Source organism: Erythranthe guttata, chromosome 14, assembly GCF_056151865.1.
Source record: "Erythranthe guttata isolate IM_541 chromosome 14, IM_541, whole genome shotgun sequence".
Lineage (NCBI taxonomy): Eukaryota > Viridiplantae > Streptophyta > Magnoliopsida > Lamiales > Phrymaceae > Erythranthe > Erythranthe guttata.
Window position 1 is genome coordinate 23,493,769 of NC_142546.1, and position 17,300 is coordinate 23,511,068.

A 17,300-nucleotide genomic window follows, 5' to 3' on the forward strand; every position below is an offset into this window, starting at 1 on the left:
AAAAAAATGTGTAGAATTTTAAAAATATTGATTTTTTTTTTAAATCAATTTCTAATAAATAATAAATAATGATAATAATAGGTGGAACTTGAGCGGCATAAGTTTTGTTCGAGCCCACTAGTTGTAAATGTGAGCCTAGTGGATGTATACTAGTGGAGGAATTAAGTGTCACAAATCAAATTATTTGCAATAAAAATTTAATTAAGATATGGTACGAGTAAATTAGGTTGAGACACATTAACAATACTTTTAATAATAAAGGGACATGGTTTATCTATTATTAGTACCAAAAGCCATTGACTTAAAAGGGTATACATATTAGTTGGAACAAATGCCTTTAGAAATAAAAGATAATTAAAAGAAAAGTAAAAAAAAAAAAAAAAAAAAGGAAATAAGTGGTGTTTGCCTTGTGCATCAAAAGAGTTTTACTTGTTTGCTACTAATTTTCAATTTCTACTTTTGATGAGTCTTTGACCTCGTGCTCTTATAAAAGTTTTTCAACTCTTTTTTTATGGAACTTTCTAGAACATATAACCTAGGAATAAATAACCGGTTGGGATTAAAACTTTAAGATTAACTCGTAAACTTAAAAATTATTAATTTATCAATTTTTACCCCCTAATACAATAAAGCTATTTTGTTAATGTTATTATTATTATTATTATTATTATTATTATTATTATTATTATTATTAATAATTAATAATTAATGTATCCACAGGTAATAGAAGTCAAAATTAGAGCTTATTCAAAATTAGTTATGGCATATGCAATGACTTCACAGTTGATGCTGTTAATGCGTGTCATCCTGCTGTAAGTAACTGTGTATTTATTAATTTGTTATACAAATGAACTAATCCTGTGTGTAAATGCTTATTGCTGACGACACTCTGACCCAAAAGGTGATGTCACTGTTCATGAAAATTCAAAGTGTTTCCTTTTTTTTTTTTTCATTTAATGAATTAATCAAAGTAATTATTAATCTAGGGTGTAATGGTGTACGACATTCAGCACATAAATTATGATTAAACCTTGGTAATTCGACAACAATATAAATTAAAAATGCATTAATTTTGTTTATATCAATACCAAGAAAATCTTTCTCAATAAAAAAAAAAAGAGAATTTAAATTTTAAACGATCATCCTGTCTAATGGTTATAAGCCCAAAACTGTGAGCTCAGGCCCAAACTCTATTTAATGGGCCAGGACCCTATTCAGATTTGTTTCATTATTCAATTAAAGATCCATTTTCAGAAAAGCCTAATTTATAAACTTGTGAAAATAAATATAGTATTAATTTTTATTTTTTATTAAATATATATCATGTACTACAAATCAATTTTCATGCCACCATATTGTTTCAAGATTTATGAACCTCTTTCCTTTTAGCATGAAACATGCTCTATATTATGATAATTATCACATAACATCACCAAAATTAAACTAATAAATTATACGCATGTATGTAAAATTCTCTTATAATAACACCTCTGGTTTTCGCTTTTCATCCGCCGCACTAGACTAATCAGCGTGACGAGCTCGGTTTAAAAGTGTTTTAATTTTCTTTCGAATCAATTGTAGATTGTTAATAATAACTAATGATGTTAGAAATAGATCACAAGTAGTTAAGAACTTAAGATAGAGGAAGCTGGAAGAGCAAAGTGGATCATTGCGATTTTCTTATTTTTTTAAAAATAATTTAAAAAAAAAAGAATAAAAAAATATCAAACTCCACCTACCAGACAACACTTGGGGGTAGTTTTTAATTTTTAATTTTTATTTTGTTTGAGAAAAGTTAGATCATAAATTATTCTTCATAGCTATACTTTATCAAACAAAAAGCATCAAATTAAACCATCAATTTATTAATCACCCAGTTTTCCACACCCTACCCTTTAATTTCTCTTTAAATCCCACTCATGTACACTCTATCTCAACTCTCGCCAATCGAGATCTTCGAGGGTAAAATTGTCCCGATCGGATATTTGTGCAGCCGCATTAAGGTTAAATCAAATATCTTCCTCTCCCACTCTAACGCCGCCACCACTGCAATTAGCAGCAGCAGAAGGGAGAATCCGGCGATCTACGGCAGATTAACTGGTGGCGCAGCCGTACCTGAACGGGAGCTTACGTCAGCAGCACACATGGCTTCAGCAAATGTTGGCGAAACAGACGATCGTATCTCTCGGATCTCCTCCACCATTCGGGTCATACCCGATTTCCCCAAACCTGGTGAGTTGATTCTAAATCTTCCAGTGGTTTTTGGATATCTTAGGGTTTGTGATTTAACTAAATTTTATTTTTTGTAAAATAAAAAAAAAATGTAGGAATTATGTTTCAGGATATAACGACTTTGTTGCTTGATCATAAGGCGTTCAAGGACACGATCGATTTGTTTGTTGAGAGATATAAAGACAAAAATATCAATGTTGTTGCAGGTGAGTTTCTCGTGTGTGTGTGTGTGTGTGTGTGTGTGTGTGTGTGTGTGTGTGTGTGTGTGTGTGTGTGTGTGTGTGTGTGTGCTTATGATATTTAGTTTACTATAATCTACGGAAATTTGGTTGTGGAATATGTGATGCAGTAACTTATAGTGTGAATCAATATGCTTTCTCTAATTGATTTGTCAAAAACTTTTGGTTAGTCAGATTGTTTTTTAATGTTCGATAATCTACGATTTGAGCTGAACATTTGGTAAATTATAGAGGAAATTATGCCTTTATTGCCCTTGTTTTTCAAAAGAATTTCGGAAAAGGAACGAATGTATCAACTGCATCGGTAGGTTTTCTATTTTGAAGGTGAAATGTAGTTTATTCAAAGAATTTGTATAAATCTTGCAGTTGGTTTTCAGTTAATTTCCATTCGTTGTGAAACTTATAACCGTATAATGTTTATTTAGTGTGATGTTGAAATTATCTTATCATGCATTGTGACACTTGTAACTGTACCAGTTAGTTGTGCTCTTATAACGGCCGGAGATTCTTTGCAGGTATCGAGGCAAGAGGTTTTATATTCGGCCCTCCGATTGCATTGGCTATTGGGGCAAAATTTGTTCCTATGAGGAAGCCCAAAAAATTACCCGGTAAACCCTTGTAAACATGTCTTATCTTTTTCGTCATTTTGATAAATTGTGTACATTACATATACTGAAATATTTTGGCATTTTTTGCAATATGGTAATTATTTATTTGCGTTGATTTGTGTACACATTGTTGGAACTGTTTTACACGAGCACCTCGTATCTTATTAATATGCGGATTACACTCACTGCTTAATTCGTTATTCGTTGTTATCCTGTGTGTGATGGCAGGTAAGGTAATATCGGAAGAGTATTCGCTGGAGTACGGAACTGACAAGATGGAGATGCATGTTGGAGCTGTCGAAGCTGGAGAACGCGCTCTTATAGTTGATGATCTCATTGCTACTGGGGGAACCTTAAATGCTGCGATCCGCTTACTTGGTATGTCTTTTTATTTAAATATTTTACTATGTTTTTGTTAATCCGAGTCGGAACTTGGGAAAAAATATGACGAGCTAAACGAGGCAGGAGTATAATAGTATATTCGAGCTGTGCTATTGTCTGAATAATGACAATGATACATGAAAAGGCGAGTTAATATACATGAATGAGCGAGTTATTAGAGGAGTGCTCAAGTTAATCTAACCTGGTTTATATATTTTCATTGCAGAGCGCGTTGAAGTAACCGTGGTTGAGTGTGCTTGTGTTATTGAATTGCCGGAACTGAAGGTATGAAACTGCATTCCCCATACCAGCGACATATTTATAAATACATTTATTTTGTCTTCGCTAATTACGTTTATACTTTCTGATAGAACCGTTTAGTCAGTCCATTGAAAGATAACTTAATTTTGCATTAATTGTTTCGTATTTTTCGGTTCATTACAGGGTCGGGACAAGTTAGGAGACAAGCCACTGTTTGTTCTTGTGAGCTCATCTATCTGAGGAAAACAGATAATCTATGATGCCAACAAATAATTTGATGTAATAATATTTGGCCGAGTTCTTAGCTTATTCTTCTTCATACTTGCTATTGATTAACAAATTCTACTGTATTATTATTCATCTAAACACATTGTTTGTATTTGTGAGAGACCAATACTACCTCTTTCATTTTGTATGGAATATTTTATGTTCTATCAAGTTTATGTGCAAGCAAATATGTTTCAATACTCATTGTCGGCACCAGGGCCAGGTCAGTTATCGTAACGGGCCGTTGAGTCATCACGATTGACATTCCTCCTCCAAAATCTGTCGGGCAGGGGATTAGGTGTCTGGGGGCGAGTGATTTTGTCTTTTAGTGCGAGTACCCTTCGTACTTCAAAATAAAAAAAAACTAAAGTATGCCATAATCATGATTAGGAGTGATTAAACAAATAGGAAGAAATAAATAAACTACCATTATCTCTTCTTAAGCTTTGGACCTTTGAGTGCATTAATCATTCATGTGATATTTGTTTAATGTTTAGTCTATATAAGTCATCCATTAGACATAAAAAAAAATTATCATCATTAATTATTATTATTAAAATGTACAATGGCCCCATATTATTAGTTCTTTCTCGAATATTTAAGTAATAATCGACATTGCTAATAGGCATTGAACTGGCATTTTAATGTAAATTAGTTTTAATAAGTCATAGTAATTAGTAAGGAGGAAATTCAACAAAAAAATTAGTATATTTAATCAACTTAAAATCACAGTCGGTAATGGAGAAATTAATATTTAATAATTAAAACCTCTTTTGGCCCACAAGAAAATGTGTAATGCTTTATTTTATTTATTTATTTATTAATAAATAAATAAAGTCTGTCTATGCATCTTTATTTAAAATATCATTGACTTTTAAGTTTATAATTACTTAATTGAAAAGGATGGCTAAAATCATATAAGCCAAATTTTATGTAAATCTGGTAGGATTAGAAAATATTAAATTAGAATTCTTAATTATGGCCTTAAGACTCTATTTTGATAAGACGACGTCTTTAATTGCTTAGAGGAGTCATTGGGTTGTATTAAAAAACTATAAATTTGGCATTAATTTCTAACTAACGTCAAATGCTGTCATTATCACAACTTTAATTATGATTTTTTTAAGTCTTTAAGAGATAATGCATTGATTATTTGACCAAGTAATCTATAAATAATCATATAAGTGCATTTAGTAAATGGCGCAGGTTCGTGCAGTATATATGTAAAATGCATTTGGCAGCTTAAAATTTTCTTTAAACTAAGAATTAGTACTCCATTATTGTTTTTTTATCTAAAGTTTTTATTTTTTATTTTTTATATTGTGAAAATAAATATCAAGTGCTACACGTGTCAGCTAGTTAATGAGTTGACGTGGCATATTATCTTGTGTACAGAGTTTGGTAGTTTGATAAGACAAAGATTAGCTGTTGTTGTAATTAAATAGTTATTCAAACTGAAGTTGCTAACCTGGGAAATATGTAAACGCCCGACAATACCCAAACATATGCCCTAAAATTAACCACAATCGTGCAAAGCAGCCCAAAAATCATTTCTTTTTCCCCTTTTTCTTATTTTTTATGGAAATTTTGGAATTCAAGAAGAACAATATCTGATTTTTTTATTATTAATTTTTTTTTTAAATAAATTTCTTTCAGTTCTCTGTTTGGACATAAACATGAGTAGATTTTATTCCCCACCCTTCGTATTTTTTTTTGTCATGACAATCTTTGTTTTACAATAGTGATCGTGCAATGGGCGGTGAGATTAAGAAATTTCCCACAATATTGCAACTTGATTCTTTGACGGTAGATCAAACAAGTTTTTTAGTTAGTTAAAGTGATCCATCTAAATTTCAAATTCATATAATTAATTAATTATCACTGATATGCCTAATTGGTCCAACCCAATGGGCCTACAAATTATTTACCTACTGGGCCATGAGCCCAATATCGAAGACCACTATCACCGAGGCCCAATCACCTTCAAGTAAGGTTTGGGCCCGACAATCTCAACTAAACTATAAATAAAGGTTTGAACTCATTCTTTCGGGTACGTCCTATTAACTGAGCAATACTATTAACTATATTCTCTGGATTATTTCTATGATCAGTACGTCTGACTTGAGCGTCGGAGAGGTTTCCGCCGGATCAACCCCCGGCTTAGCTTACGTGTTCTATGATCGCAGGTATCTCAAGGTCATCAAGCTCGTGAGCCAGTGATCCACTATCTAACTTTAGCATCATCATTTTGGCGCCGTCTGTGGGAAGGCAAACACAATCACGTAGCGCACATGATGGCCTTGGGACATCTGCTCAGGGGAGTGTGACACTGCTAACAACCTCCCACCTCGTGGAGGCTCTGGCTTGTCACATCCTCCTCCCCATGCTCGGGATCCACTACGAGGCCTTCCTCGGATGTCCCACTAGATCCTCAACAGGATTCACTTCTTCCCGCCCCTCGATCGGTTCAGACAACCGAGGAGGCCCTTCAACGCTAGTAAGGGTTATCAACTCCCTGGGGGTTTACAGTGCCCCCAAAACATTTCGTTCGCCAAGGGTTATCGACTCCATGGGGGCTTACCTCTGCCCCCAAAATATTTCGTTCGCCAAGGGTTATCGATTCCCTGGGGGTTTACAGTGCCCCCAAAACATTTCGTTCGCCAAGGGTTATCGACTCCCTGGGGGCTTACCTCTGCCCCCAAAATATTTCGTTCGCCAAGGGTTATCGACTCCCTGGGGGCTTACCTCTGCCCCCAAAATATTTCGTTCGCCATGGGTTATCGAATCAATGGGGGCCTACCTCCATCCCCCTCGAACGGTTCAGATAACCGAAGAGGACCTTCAGCGTATGATCGCCGAACCTTCAAAAAAATCAACTTCTACTTGCTCCTCTAACGGTTCAGATAACCGAAGAGGACCTTCAGCGTATGATCGACGAACCTTCAACAAAATCAACTTCTACTTGCTCCTCTAACGGTTCAGATAACCGATGAGAACCTTCAGAGTATGATCGCAGAAGCTTCAACTCGTGCTGCCACTGTCACTGAAGCAGTGGCACCATACATCACCATAGCAGGAGTCAACGCCCCTCATGCGGCTCCAGCCGTAGCACAACCACCACTATAAGGTAACACCCACCAAGCGAGTGTGTCGTAAGCATCTACTTCGAACCTTCAATTCCGAATACAACAACTCACTCATCGCGGAGAAGCGCGAACTGTGCAACATCGAGAAGCGCAAACTGCGAATATCGCCCATGTTCACCTCGGAGAGCCAACGCATCTCCCTTACGAGCTCCTCATTCCAATGATGTCAAAGACACTGGAAGTTCTTCAAAACCATAACAGGGTTCATGATCGCCTCACCTAAGATGGGGGGCTATCCCACCTCAAGGTTTGGCATCTCATCCTAAGTGTTGGACATCTCGTCACAAGGGTGGTAGATCCTCCCTACCTTGGAACTCCAACAAATTCACATCTCATCTCAAGAGTTGGGTATGTCCTCTTCACTCCAAGGATAACACATCCCCAACGTCGCGCCCCAAGCGACGAGAGCGCAATCCGCATCCACATTCGCATCCGCGCACGTGCTCCGCTTCCGTGCGGATGCGCTCCGCATCTACGCGCTCAACATCCGCATCCAAATTAGTTAAAGTGATCCATCTAAATTTCAAATTCATATAATTAATTAATTATCACTGATATGACTAATTGGTCAAACCCAATGGCCCTACAAATTATTTACCTACTGAACCATGAGCCCAATATCGAAGACCACTATCACCGAGGCCCAATCACCTTCAAGTAAGGTTTGGGCCCGACAATCTCAACTAAACTATAAATAAAGGTTTGAACTCATTCTTTCGGGTACGTCCTATTAACTGAGCAATACTATTAACTATATTCTCTGGACTATTTCTATGATCAGCACGTCTGACTTGAGCGTCGGAGGGGTTTCCGCCGGATCAACCCCCGGCTTAGCTTACGTGTTCTATGATCGCAGGTATCTCAAGGTCATCAAGTTCGTGAGCCAGTGATCCACTATGCTCTTTCAGCTCATCATAATTCAACTCTCTAAGGTGATCTAACTTTAGCATCATCAATCACATATTTAACTTTACGATACAGTCTTTTAGATGTTACATCTGATAAAATATATCAAATAATTTTAACTTTTGACGTACACTCATGGTGTGAATACATGTAAAATATGTATGAATCTCACGAGTATATACATAATTCCATCGAATAAAAAGTTAGAAATATACATTTGTCCAACAAGAAAAATAAATGCAATAGCTAAATGGTCAAATTATTAATTTCATATAAAAAAAAAAAAAAAAACACACTAGAAAACTTGATTTACCATGAAGCGGGACAAACGGCGGAATCAAAGGTGGCAAATTAAATGACTAAGTTCAGACAACCTCAATTCCTTTTCATGGATTTAAAGTCGTGTTTTTAATTAATCTTAAGAAAAGAAAAAAAAAAAGATATTACAGCTGGGAATTGCTTCTTATCATGGATATTACGTTCAGTGTATAGAAAATAATTAAACAAAATGATGGTGTTGTTAATATAATTATGTCGACCCACATTTTTTAAACCATGATTTTTAGCATGGGGGTCTGAGAAAATCTTATAAACAAGTGAAGAAGATGATATACTATTGTTCTTTAAAAACCCTTGTTTCATTATCAATATAAAATTAGATTATATCGATAGGCTGTAAATTTGATTAAAGAACAATATAATTAAAATAAGAGTTTTTTTTTCCGGTTTATTAATTAAGCTTAGGAACCCGCAACCAACTTTCGTCCGAGAGACGTAAACTACATTAGGCTAACCATGTGTGACAAGTTCCATCTGGAGACGTAAATCACACTAGTCACACTAAACGTTATTGAGCCAATAAATATACAAATAAAGTCCAAATATTTAACTGATCATAACGTATTTTACCAAAGAGATCGACAAAATCAAATTAAGTAGACGGCAACCCAAATTAAACATGATTATTTTCGCATTTTATTACGACTTCAAAATTTAGTTGGAATTTCTCAAATTCATGAGCAATTAGGACAATATGTTTTACAATGGTACACTCAATTATTATTATTTTTTTTTTTTAAGGAATTCATCAAACTTGAGCTACCTATATAAAAAAAAAAAACATGTTTAATTAATAAGCTGGTTCATGAACTAAACCAACGAGTTATATATTTGTAAAGCATTAAATTAAGGTAGTTTATTTTAAAACTTTAAAGAAAGTTCACTACATGTTAATAGTCTAGCAGTTAATCTCCTGTTTAAAGTTGAAATTAGCTTCATAATCATTAAGTTAATTAATTTTCCTGTTTAAAGTTGAAAATAATTAAGTTAATTAATTAGGTCGACAAAAGACCGAGTTCATCGCTTCAATTGTCTAATAAGTTCACCCTCACGATCACAACACCGACTTTCTGTATATTCATTTTTTGTTTATCCCATAATAATATTAATTATAATAATAATAATAACCCCACGTTCTACCAATCCCTAAGTACACAATTTTTCCATCTATTTTTTTTAATATTTATTTATTTTCAGCCCCTTAACCCTAATTCACCAAACCACATTAATTATCATGTTAACAGCGCTGATAATTAGTCACCATCAAATGATTAGTTATAACAGTAACCAAATTTTCAGCAAGTCATAATTAATTAAATTAAGGTAGTTTAGTTTAAGACAGTTTATTTAAGGTTATAATTGCATGTACATTGAAGTAATTTGATCCCCTCTTATGAGCTGTACTTGCCCTACAGTGGACTCTTTTAGGGTTAGTTACAAAGAATTAGGACCAACCAAACCCTTTTACAATAATATAATATTATATATAATCAAGAAGCCACAAATAATATCATTAAATAAATGAAGTCAAATTAATCCTGATCACACTGCCATTAATTCCTTTTCCCATTACTTTGGGCTCAGTATAAATATGATGCACAATTATATTCTAAGTTATCATCACACAAAAAAAATCAATTTTCCAATACTCAGAAATTAAAAAAGAAATTAAAAAAAATGGAGTCCATTGGAGCTTTTCTTGATCAAGAATGGGAGTCGTTGAGCAAAATGTTTTCGTTCGAGGAAGATTCCGATTTCTTAAACAGTAGCAGCAGCGGCTTGTTCGGCGAAATAATCCCGTCGTCGGATTTCTTGTCCGGTGATGGAAATTTGACCGTTTTACCCTCCGATGTTCATCATGGTACTAATCTTGATCATATTAATGATGCTAATAATTACTTTTACTATGTTTCACAAGAAAGCGTCGTCAGTCAAAGCGAGAGCAACGAAATACTCAACCGCTCCGATTATAGCAACACATTAGAGATGCCATCCATGGATTTTGTCGCGACTATGATGACGGGAAACGGCGAAAATGACAGCTCAGCATCAATGGTGGGGCCCGTTTTTACCGATGATGACGTCATGCAAGAGTTTCGACAATTGAAAGCTGATATTTTGAACGAACAGTTGTGCGTGAATAACGCAGATTCTTGTTGCAAGAGGAAGTTTGAGACAGAATTATTACCACAGGATATTAGTCCTAAGAAGAAACCTCGGATTTCTCGAAATGTGAGTATATATATATATATATATATATATATATATATATATATATATATATATATATATATATATATATATATATATATATATATATATATATATATATATATATATACACACTTTATTCAGTGATATATATATCATATGTGAATATCATGGACTTACTATTATTGGTTGATGCAGGCGCAGAAAAAGACGAGAAATGTTCCACAGTCGACGAAAAAGAACAAGAAAGCTATTTGTATTGACGATGAGGAAGTGAATATAATCAACGGTGGAGAGAATAATGGACAGAGCTCAAGTACATGCACCTCCGAGGAAGATGATTCTAATGTAGGGGCAATTTCGGAATCGAAAAAATCGGCCTCCAACGGTAAAGCAAAGGCTGGCAAGGGTACTGCCACTGATCCCCAGAGTCTTTATGCAAGGGTAATTTAGTCCTTTTTCATCATGAATAAACAATTATATATAGAGCCAAATGATCTGATGATAATTTTTTTTTTTCATTTTTCCAGAAAAGAAGAGAGAAAATTAATGAAAGATTGAGGATCTTGCAGAATCTTGTTCCAAATGGAACAAAGGTAATTAAATTAATTATCATGAATTAAGATGTCATTATCAATAATTAATGATATCTTTGATGAATTTTATTGGAATTTTGAAGTATGTAATTCATAATTAATAACATGGATTTCGAAATCAGGTTGACATTAGCACAATGCTGGAAGAGGCAGTCCAGTATGTAAAGTTCTTACAGCTTCAAATCAAGGTACATTCTTTAATTACCAACTTAAATTATTTATTTATTTGATACTATAATAAAATATTAGTACATGATCATATAATTTGAATATGTATATATAATAATTAGTCGAATTAATTAACTAATTAAAGTTTTTTTCATGTGTTTTGTTTGATATGCAGTTACTAAGTTCAGATGAAATGTGGATGTATGCTCCAATTGCATACAATGGAATGGACATGGGCCTTTACCAGAGGATTAATTAATTAATAATTTACAGCATGCACTACTAATTAACCTTAATCTTCTGCTAATAACAATATTCCCAACCAGACACAATTTATATACATTCTGAATTATAATTATTTTTCTGTAAAAATTAAAACAAAAAGAAATATATATATGTATATTTAAAGAAGGTATTGTTTTGGGCAAGAATTGTATTATTGAAGAGTTTTGCATTTGTACAAGATACGGCGAAACTACTCATCGTATACTAAACCGTGAGAAATACACGCACGTATATACGAGGCCCTAGCTACATGCATACGGTCGAGGCGTACGTAGAGGAATTAATTGTGTATCTCTCGTCAAATGATTAATGGTATCTATTCTTTTATTTCGTGTAATTATATATGCTGAGAATAGAGATTTTTTTATTTTATTTTTGTTTTTGGAGGCATATGTTAATGTAATGGAAAATTCATTATATTGAAACTGTTATTTTTTATACATTCTATGAACGTATATATACATGAATAACCACCCACTGAACACACGTATACGTACGAGGCAAGTGTGCGAGTCTATGATGTAAATCAAAATTGAAATTGTTAAATATATGGCCATTATTTTGAAAGAGAAAAACCAATTATAGAAGAAATTGTTTAATGAATTATAAATTGTGTTGGAAAATTAAATCGCAATTTAAAATATGTTTTGAGCCTGACAATATTTTCGTTAGCGTAAAAGTAAAATAAAAAAAATATTTATATATATAAATAGAATTTTTTCGTTTATTAGAAGAAAGTTGAGAAGTCTTTGTTAGAAGGAAAAAGTAACGAGTGGAAAAACCTTGTGGTAACAGAAGAGAAACTGTATCATCTCCGAATCATCAATTCCTTCAATTCTTCTGCAACTCCTTTACATTTAATCCCTTTGAATTTTGTCTGTTACACATATTTACATTTCTCCGGAATCACAGATTTGGGAGAAATGTCGAATCGATTCACTAGCCAAAACAGGAACGATTACAAAAATTCCCCCAAACCCCAGAAGAAATTCGTACCAAAGAGGGATTCCCCGAACCCTAACCCTCACCACACCCTCTCTAACTCCTTCCGGACCGCCGTTGCCACAAACACTGTCAGCGGCAGCGGCAGCGGCAGCGGCGGCGATGCCGTGGTGGCGTCGACAAGCAGAGTCGGGATGGGAGGCGATGGGAAGGGGGTAAATAGTACCACCGCGACTGGCAATTTTGTAATTTACTTGCCACAGGATGAGGCGGTGGCGGCTGGGCTTGGACCTGAAGAAGGGGGATTGGATCCAATGGAGTCTCAACGTGTTGTTGATTTATTGAATTTAGAGTTGTCTCGTTTGCTCAAGCTGCACCCTAGAGATTTCTGGAAAGAAGGTTATCATTCTTAGATTTTTTTTAATTAATGAATCTGTTGTTTCTTAACAAATTAATTCTATCAAGTGTTCTTAGTTTATTTGCTGTCATGTGAATTTCAGTTTATCCGTCTCCTTGGAGTATCTCATTAGTTCATAGAAATTGTGCTGATTGAATACTCTCTGAGATGATTCATTTTCCTTAACTGCAGTGGCTACAAATGAATCATTGAGTTCTTTCCTTGAAAGTTTTTTGAAATTCAGAAGTCGGTGGTATGATTTCCCTCATCGGGGAGCCCGAGGAATAGTTGCTGGAGTGATTGTCGGTGAGTTTGAGCTTTGTAGACGTGTCTTCATGGTCTTGTATCGCTTGTAAGTTACAGAAGAACTCTTTCCATTTTGTTGGTTCATTGTCAATTTGATTTTGTACCAAATGTGAAATTTCTCTTCGTGCAGATCATCCAACAGGGATCCAGGGGTGAAGAATGCTGACACACTGAGTCTAAAAGATCACGAAGGTGTGCTGTTGATCATTTTTTCTGCCTTGTAGTTTGTTGGTACAGTGGTGTTTGGGTGGTTTATTACGCTTTTGGGTATGATAGTTTAACATACCTTATTATGCTTATGCATCCACCAGAAATTATTGAATCCAGTTCTGCAATTTTGTAATGCATTGCTTTAACAAATTTGCTGATTCAGTTATTTCTTGATATAGTTTACTTTTCTGAGCTATTGGCAGGGTGGATTGTAGTGAAACACGAGCAACTGATTTTATGGGTAAAGAATGCTTAGAAGTAGCTTGTTGAAAACCACAAAATATAACGTCTAGCAGTGAATTGTTGATATCAGCTGATTATACCTTGCCGATAGAAAATTTTGAAATTCCCACCACTTCCCTGCTAATCTAATCCTTGAGCTTTTGATGTGTGCATAACTTATCTGCTAATTATGCCAGTGAAATGCTAATTTTTCTTCTCCAAAGTAAGCTATAAGGCATTGAAATTGGGTGTATTTTTTTACCTAATTTGATGAGGGTTGGGTGGATGGGGTTGGGCAAAATTGTTATCAAGTCAGTTGGAAAAAAAGTATTCTAGAATTTTGATTGGAGTTTGGGTCTTCTACAATTTTTATTATCTTGTGAGCATTTTGTTACTTGAGAAGTTTGTTTATGAATTGTATGTATAGCTCTTCTGCAGGACAAAAAGTTGCTTGATTTGCCAAAACTGTTAGATATTTGTGCCATATATGGTCATGAAAATGAAGATTTGACCCGAATACTGGTATGCTCTTCCAAGCAAATTGTCTGCACCTGTGTCTATTGGCTCTCTCCTGCCTCCCACCTTCTGACATGTAGATGCTTAAATTTTCCAGGTTAAGAATGCAATGAAAGCCCAACCGTTCATCCATGATGATTTTCCTGTTCTATTGTCTCACCTTTTAAGCATCACTCAGACTATGTATCAAAGATGCAGCTCATCCTTAGAGGTGCTTTTGATAATTTTTGCGGCTTTATTTTCAGCAGGATATAGAAGCTCTCTTTAATTTTAGCTGAAATGTATGAATGTTTTACTTGACTTGGTGTGCAGGTTTTGCTTAGTTCTGCTGGCAACCAAGACCAAGGATCCAGTCGCCTTCACTTAGACTATCTCGAGGTACTTCATTAATTGTTTGATGGTCTAACCTCCCTGCACCTTTTAGATATCATTCCTAGTGATACTTCAAATTGGACACAGTGCATTGTTTAAAATGTGACATTACAATTCGTTTGGAGAGAACTTCTTCTCACCTACTTGAGACAAGGAAAATAAGTTTAATTTGTGCTCCTTGACGGCTTTATCCTGGTCTTTGTAGCTGTGTCAATCGTGTTCCACTTTGTCTCTGTGACTCTTTCCCCACTCTTTATTCACAGGTTATGGACTTCATCAATGACTCAGTTGTATCATTGGACTCATTTGTTACTTCATACGAACATGCAGCTGTCTTCTTCTCCTCTCCGGTTGAAATGAGGTACTACGGTTGGGGCCTGAATCTGTGATTGGTAAGTTAGAGTGTATTGCTTTACCGAGATTTATTATCTGTGCAGTTATGGGAATGAAGAATTGCTCACTACCCTTGCAAGGCTACATGACTCGCTTATCCCGTCTTTGCAAAGGGGATTTCGTGTGATTTTGGGTGTGGGTGAAGATAGGAGCAAGAAAATACCGAATGATTTGCTTTCAGATGTTTTTACTAGTTTGAAGATGATGTCAACTAGGATAGCAAAACTTGGGTGGAAGTTACTGTATTTCTGCTATCTCAGTGATGAGGCTTTCGAAAATAGTTATTCTCTTCCGATCTCAATGAAGATGTTTCCAGCAAATGTGGAGGACCCTGTCGTAAGGGCTGACATTATAATACAGACAATAAGAGATCTCACTGGAGACAACACTAATGTTCCTGGGGGCCGAACTTGGGGAACATTTATCCAGAACATTGAGAAGAATCACCAAATGATGAGTCGGATGCAGTTACTGCAGAAAACAGGTAGAATTTATATGGAATTATGGTCTATATATAACTTTTGGTGCTTAGTTGCGATTTTGAATTTAATGTCTTTTGGGCAACAAACTTATTTTCAGTCTTGAAAATGCAATCCGTACTGTTATTGGGCTCCATAGAAACTGTTTAATTTGATTTGATTGGTTGCCGTTCTTGTTTAAATGCATTCACTCACTCAGTTCTCTATGAGGGTAGTTAAAACGGATAAAATTGAAATTTTGAATTATCTCTTGCACGATCTACTAATAAACTCAAATACCTAGGTTACTCTTCGTATCTGCTAGTTAGTGTTATTTAGTGTTCTAGTCTAATTATTAAATTCTCATTTTTACATTTTGAATCTCATCAATCATACATCTAACTGTGGGTCTAAATCTAATGGAACTAGCTATTTATTCTAGTTCATTGTTGTTTGCATATATCTCCCACTTGTCTTTGATCTCTATGGATTTCAGATAAACTAATGTTTTCAAAACTGGGTGAAGGTTGGTTATCAATGGATGACGAACAATTGCAGTTCCTTTCCGTGATAATGAAGACCCCACCACACGCTGATGTCAAAGCAACACACTCCACTTCCTCCCCAGCAAGTAACAAAGTGCAGGCCGACGAAGATGCAGCAATTATAGAGTCCAAAATCAGTCAAATAAAAGAACTCTTTCCGGATTATGGTAGAGGCTTCTTAGTAGCTTGTCTTGAAGCATATAACCACGACCCAGAAGAAGTAATTCAGAGAATCCTTGAAGGAACTCTCCACGAAGAACTTCAGTCTCTCGACATTTCATTGGAAAAAGCACCACCGCCAAAACAGTCTTCTTCTTTATCATCCACGAATAAGCCTAACGACAAAGGCAAGGGCAAACTAGTGGTGGATTCTGCAATATCTCCACCACAAGTGGTGAAAAACCAACCTTTAGTCTCGTCAGTCTCGTCATCCTCTTCTTCGGCAGTAGGGAGATTCGTGCGCAAGAACACGAACGACGTGTCTGAATCCGAAACCTTAAACAACAAGAAGGAAAAGGAGTTGGCCAAAACTGCTGCCCTTTCGGCACAGCTGCTCGAGTACGATGATGAGTATGACGACTCCTTTGATGACCTGGGATTGAGTGTGGGTGATTCGGGTATGGAGGAGCCTGAGACACTTGGCGAAAGAATGAACTCACACAGAGGAGGAAAGTCAACGGAAGCTGAAGGTGGTGGCTCGGGTTCGAACGCTGCTGACAGTTCGAAGTGGGGGTCGCGTAAGAAGCCACAGTATTATGTGAAGGATGGTAAGAATTACAGCTACAAAGTTGATGGAGCAACAGCTGTGGCAAATTATAACGAAGCGAGATTGGTCAATCAAGTGCAGAAGGAACTCGTGCATGGACTTGGGCAAGGTGGCAATTTACCGTTGGGTGCGGTTAAAAGATGGACGGAGAAGAATGAGGAGCAAGAAGAAGAGGGACAAGAAAATGATGAAGGTGGAGGGAGGGGGGGGAGGGGTGGTGGCAGAGGTGGTGGAGGGAGGAGAGGCAGAGGGAGGAATCAGTACAGGAAAGATAGAGCAATGAGTAAGCATTTTTCTGGTATGCCTGCTCATTTTAATTCATGAAAGGAAACGGTTTTCTTTCGTTTTGTCCAATTCGATATATTTCTACAGTAGTAAATTAATACATAATTTGATGGTAGAGGGTTTTTTGTAATGTAAACGTCGACTGGATCCTGCCCATCAGTTCTTGCTTTGCACATTGACTTCACTTTTGAAATGAGGGGCTTCTTTTGTTTCAAGAGTATATTATAGAAAATATTATAATTTTTTTTT

At 35.6% G+C, this 17,300-nt stretch overlaps 3 protein-coding genes across 3 annotated transcripts; all 3 read left to right on the top strand.

The window, feature by feature from the left end:
* The first annotated feature begins 1,763 nt into the window (after nucleotides 1-1,763).
* On the top strand, nucleotides 1,764-4,159 carry LOC105959264 (adenine phosphoribosyltransferase 1). The gene is made up of 6 exons (XM_012983324.2): nucleotides 1,764-2,232; nucleotides 2,328-2,438; nucleotides 2,987-3,079; nucleotides 3,308-3,457; nucleotides 3,687-3,745; nucleotides 3,905-4,159. The coding sequence occupies exons 1-6, from the start codon at nucleotides 1,920-1,922 to the stop codon at nucleotides 3,959-3,961; spliced, it is 783 nt and encodes a 260-aa protein (XP_012838778.2). The 5' UTR covers nucleotides 1,764-1,919; the 3' UTR covers nucleotides 3,962-4,159.
* A 6,250-nt stretch (nucleotides 4,160-10,409) lies between these two features.
* Nucleotides 10,410-11,613, top strand: LOC105958754 (uncharacterized). The gene is made up of 5 exons (XM_012982758.2): nucleotides 10,410-10,611; nucleotides 10,789-11,034; nucleotides 11,121-11,186; nucleotides 11,309-11,374; nucleotides 11,530-11,613. Exons 1-5 carry the CDS (start codon nucleotides 10,432-10,434, stop codon nucleotides 11,611-11,613), a joined length of 642 nt encoding a protein of 213 aa, XP_012838212.2. The 5' UTR covers nucleotides 10,410-10,431.
* Nucleotides 11,614-12,350: 737 nt separating this feature from the next.
* On the top strand, nucleotides 12,351-17,266 carry LOC105959265 (Ubiquitin system component Cue protein). The gene is made up of 9 exons (XM_012983325.2): nucleotides 12,351-12,980; nucleotides 13,171-13,330; nucleotides 13,415-13,476; nucleotides 14,144-14,238; nucleotides 14,330-14,443; nucleotides 14,545-14,610; nucleotides 14,868-14,965; nucleotides 15,042-15,481; nucleotides 15,982-17,266. Exons 1-9 carry the CDS (start codon nucleotides 12,563-12,565, stop codon nucleotides 17,088-17,090), a joined length of 2,562 nt encoding a protein of 853 aa, XP_012838779.2. The 5' UTR covers nucleotides 12,351-12,562; the 3' UTR covers nucleotides 17,091-17,266.
* Nucleotides 17,267-17,300: the final 34 nt, after the last annotated feature.

What these genes read in the sequence shown, in the direction of transcription:
- LOC105958754 (XM_012982758.2), top strand. Translation starts at nt 10,432, where the DNA reads ATGGTGGGGCCCGTTTTTACCGATGATGACGTCATGCAAGAGTTTCGA. An exon ending in AACCTCGGATTTCTCGAAAT is followed by an intron (nt 10,612 to 10,788) that starts GTGAGTATATAT and finishes TGGTTGATGCAG; the next exon opens with GCGCAGAAAAAGACGAGAAA. An exon ending in TCTTACAGCTTCAAATCAAG is followed by an intron (nt 11,375 to 11,529) that starts GTACATTCTTTA and finishes TTTGATATGCAG; the next exon opens with TTACTAAGTTCAGATGAAAT.
- LOC105959264 (XM_012983324.2), top strand. Translation starts at nt 1,920, where the DNA reads ATGTACACTCTATCTCAACTCTCGCCAATCGAGATCTTCGAGGGTAAA. An exon ending in ACCCGATTTCCCCAAACCTG is followed by an intron (nt 2,233 to 2,327) that starts GTGAGTTGATTC and finishes AAAAAAATGTAG; the next exon opens with GAATTATGTTTCAGGATATA. An exon ending in AAATATCAATGTTGTTGCAG is followed by an intron (nt 2,439 to 2,986) that starts GTGAGTTTCTCG and finishes GATTCTTTGCAG; the next exon opens with GTATCGAGGCAAGAGGTTTT.
- LOC105959265 (XM_012983325.2), top strand. Translation starts at nt 12,563, where the DNA reads ATGTCGAATCGATTCACTAGCCAAAACAGGAACGATTACAAAAATTCC. An exon ending in TAGAGATTTCTGGAAAGAAG is followed by an intron (nt 12,981 to 13,170) that starts GTTATCATTCTT and finishes CCTTAACTGCAG; the next exon opens with TGGCTACAAATGAATCATTG. An exon ending in AAGATTTGACCCGAATACTG is followed by an intron (nt 14,239 to 14,329) that starts GTATGCTCTTCC and finishes TAAATTTTCCAG; the next exon opens with GTTAAGAATGCAATGAAAGC.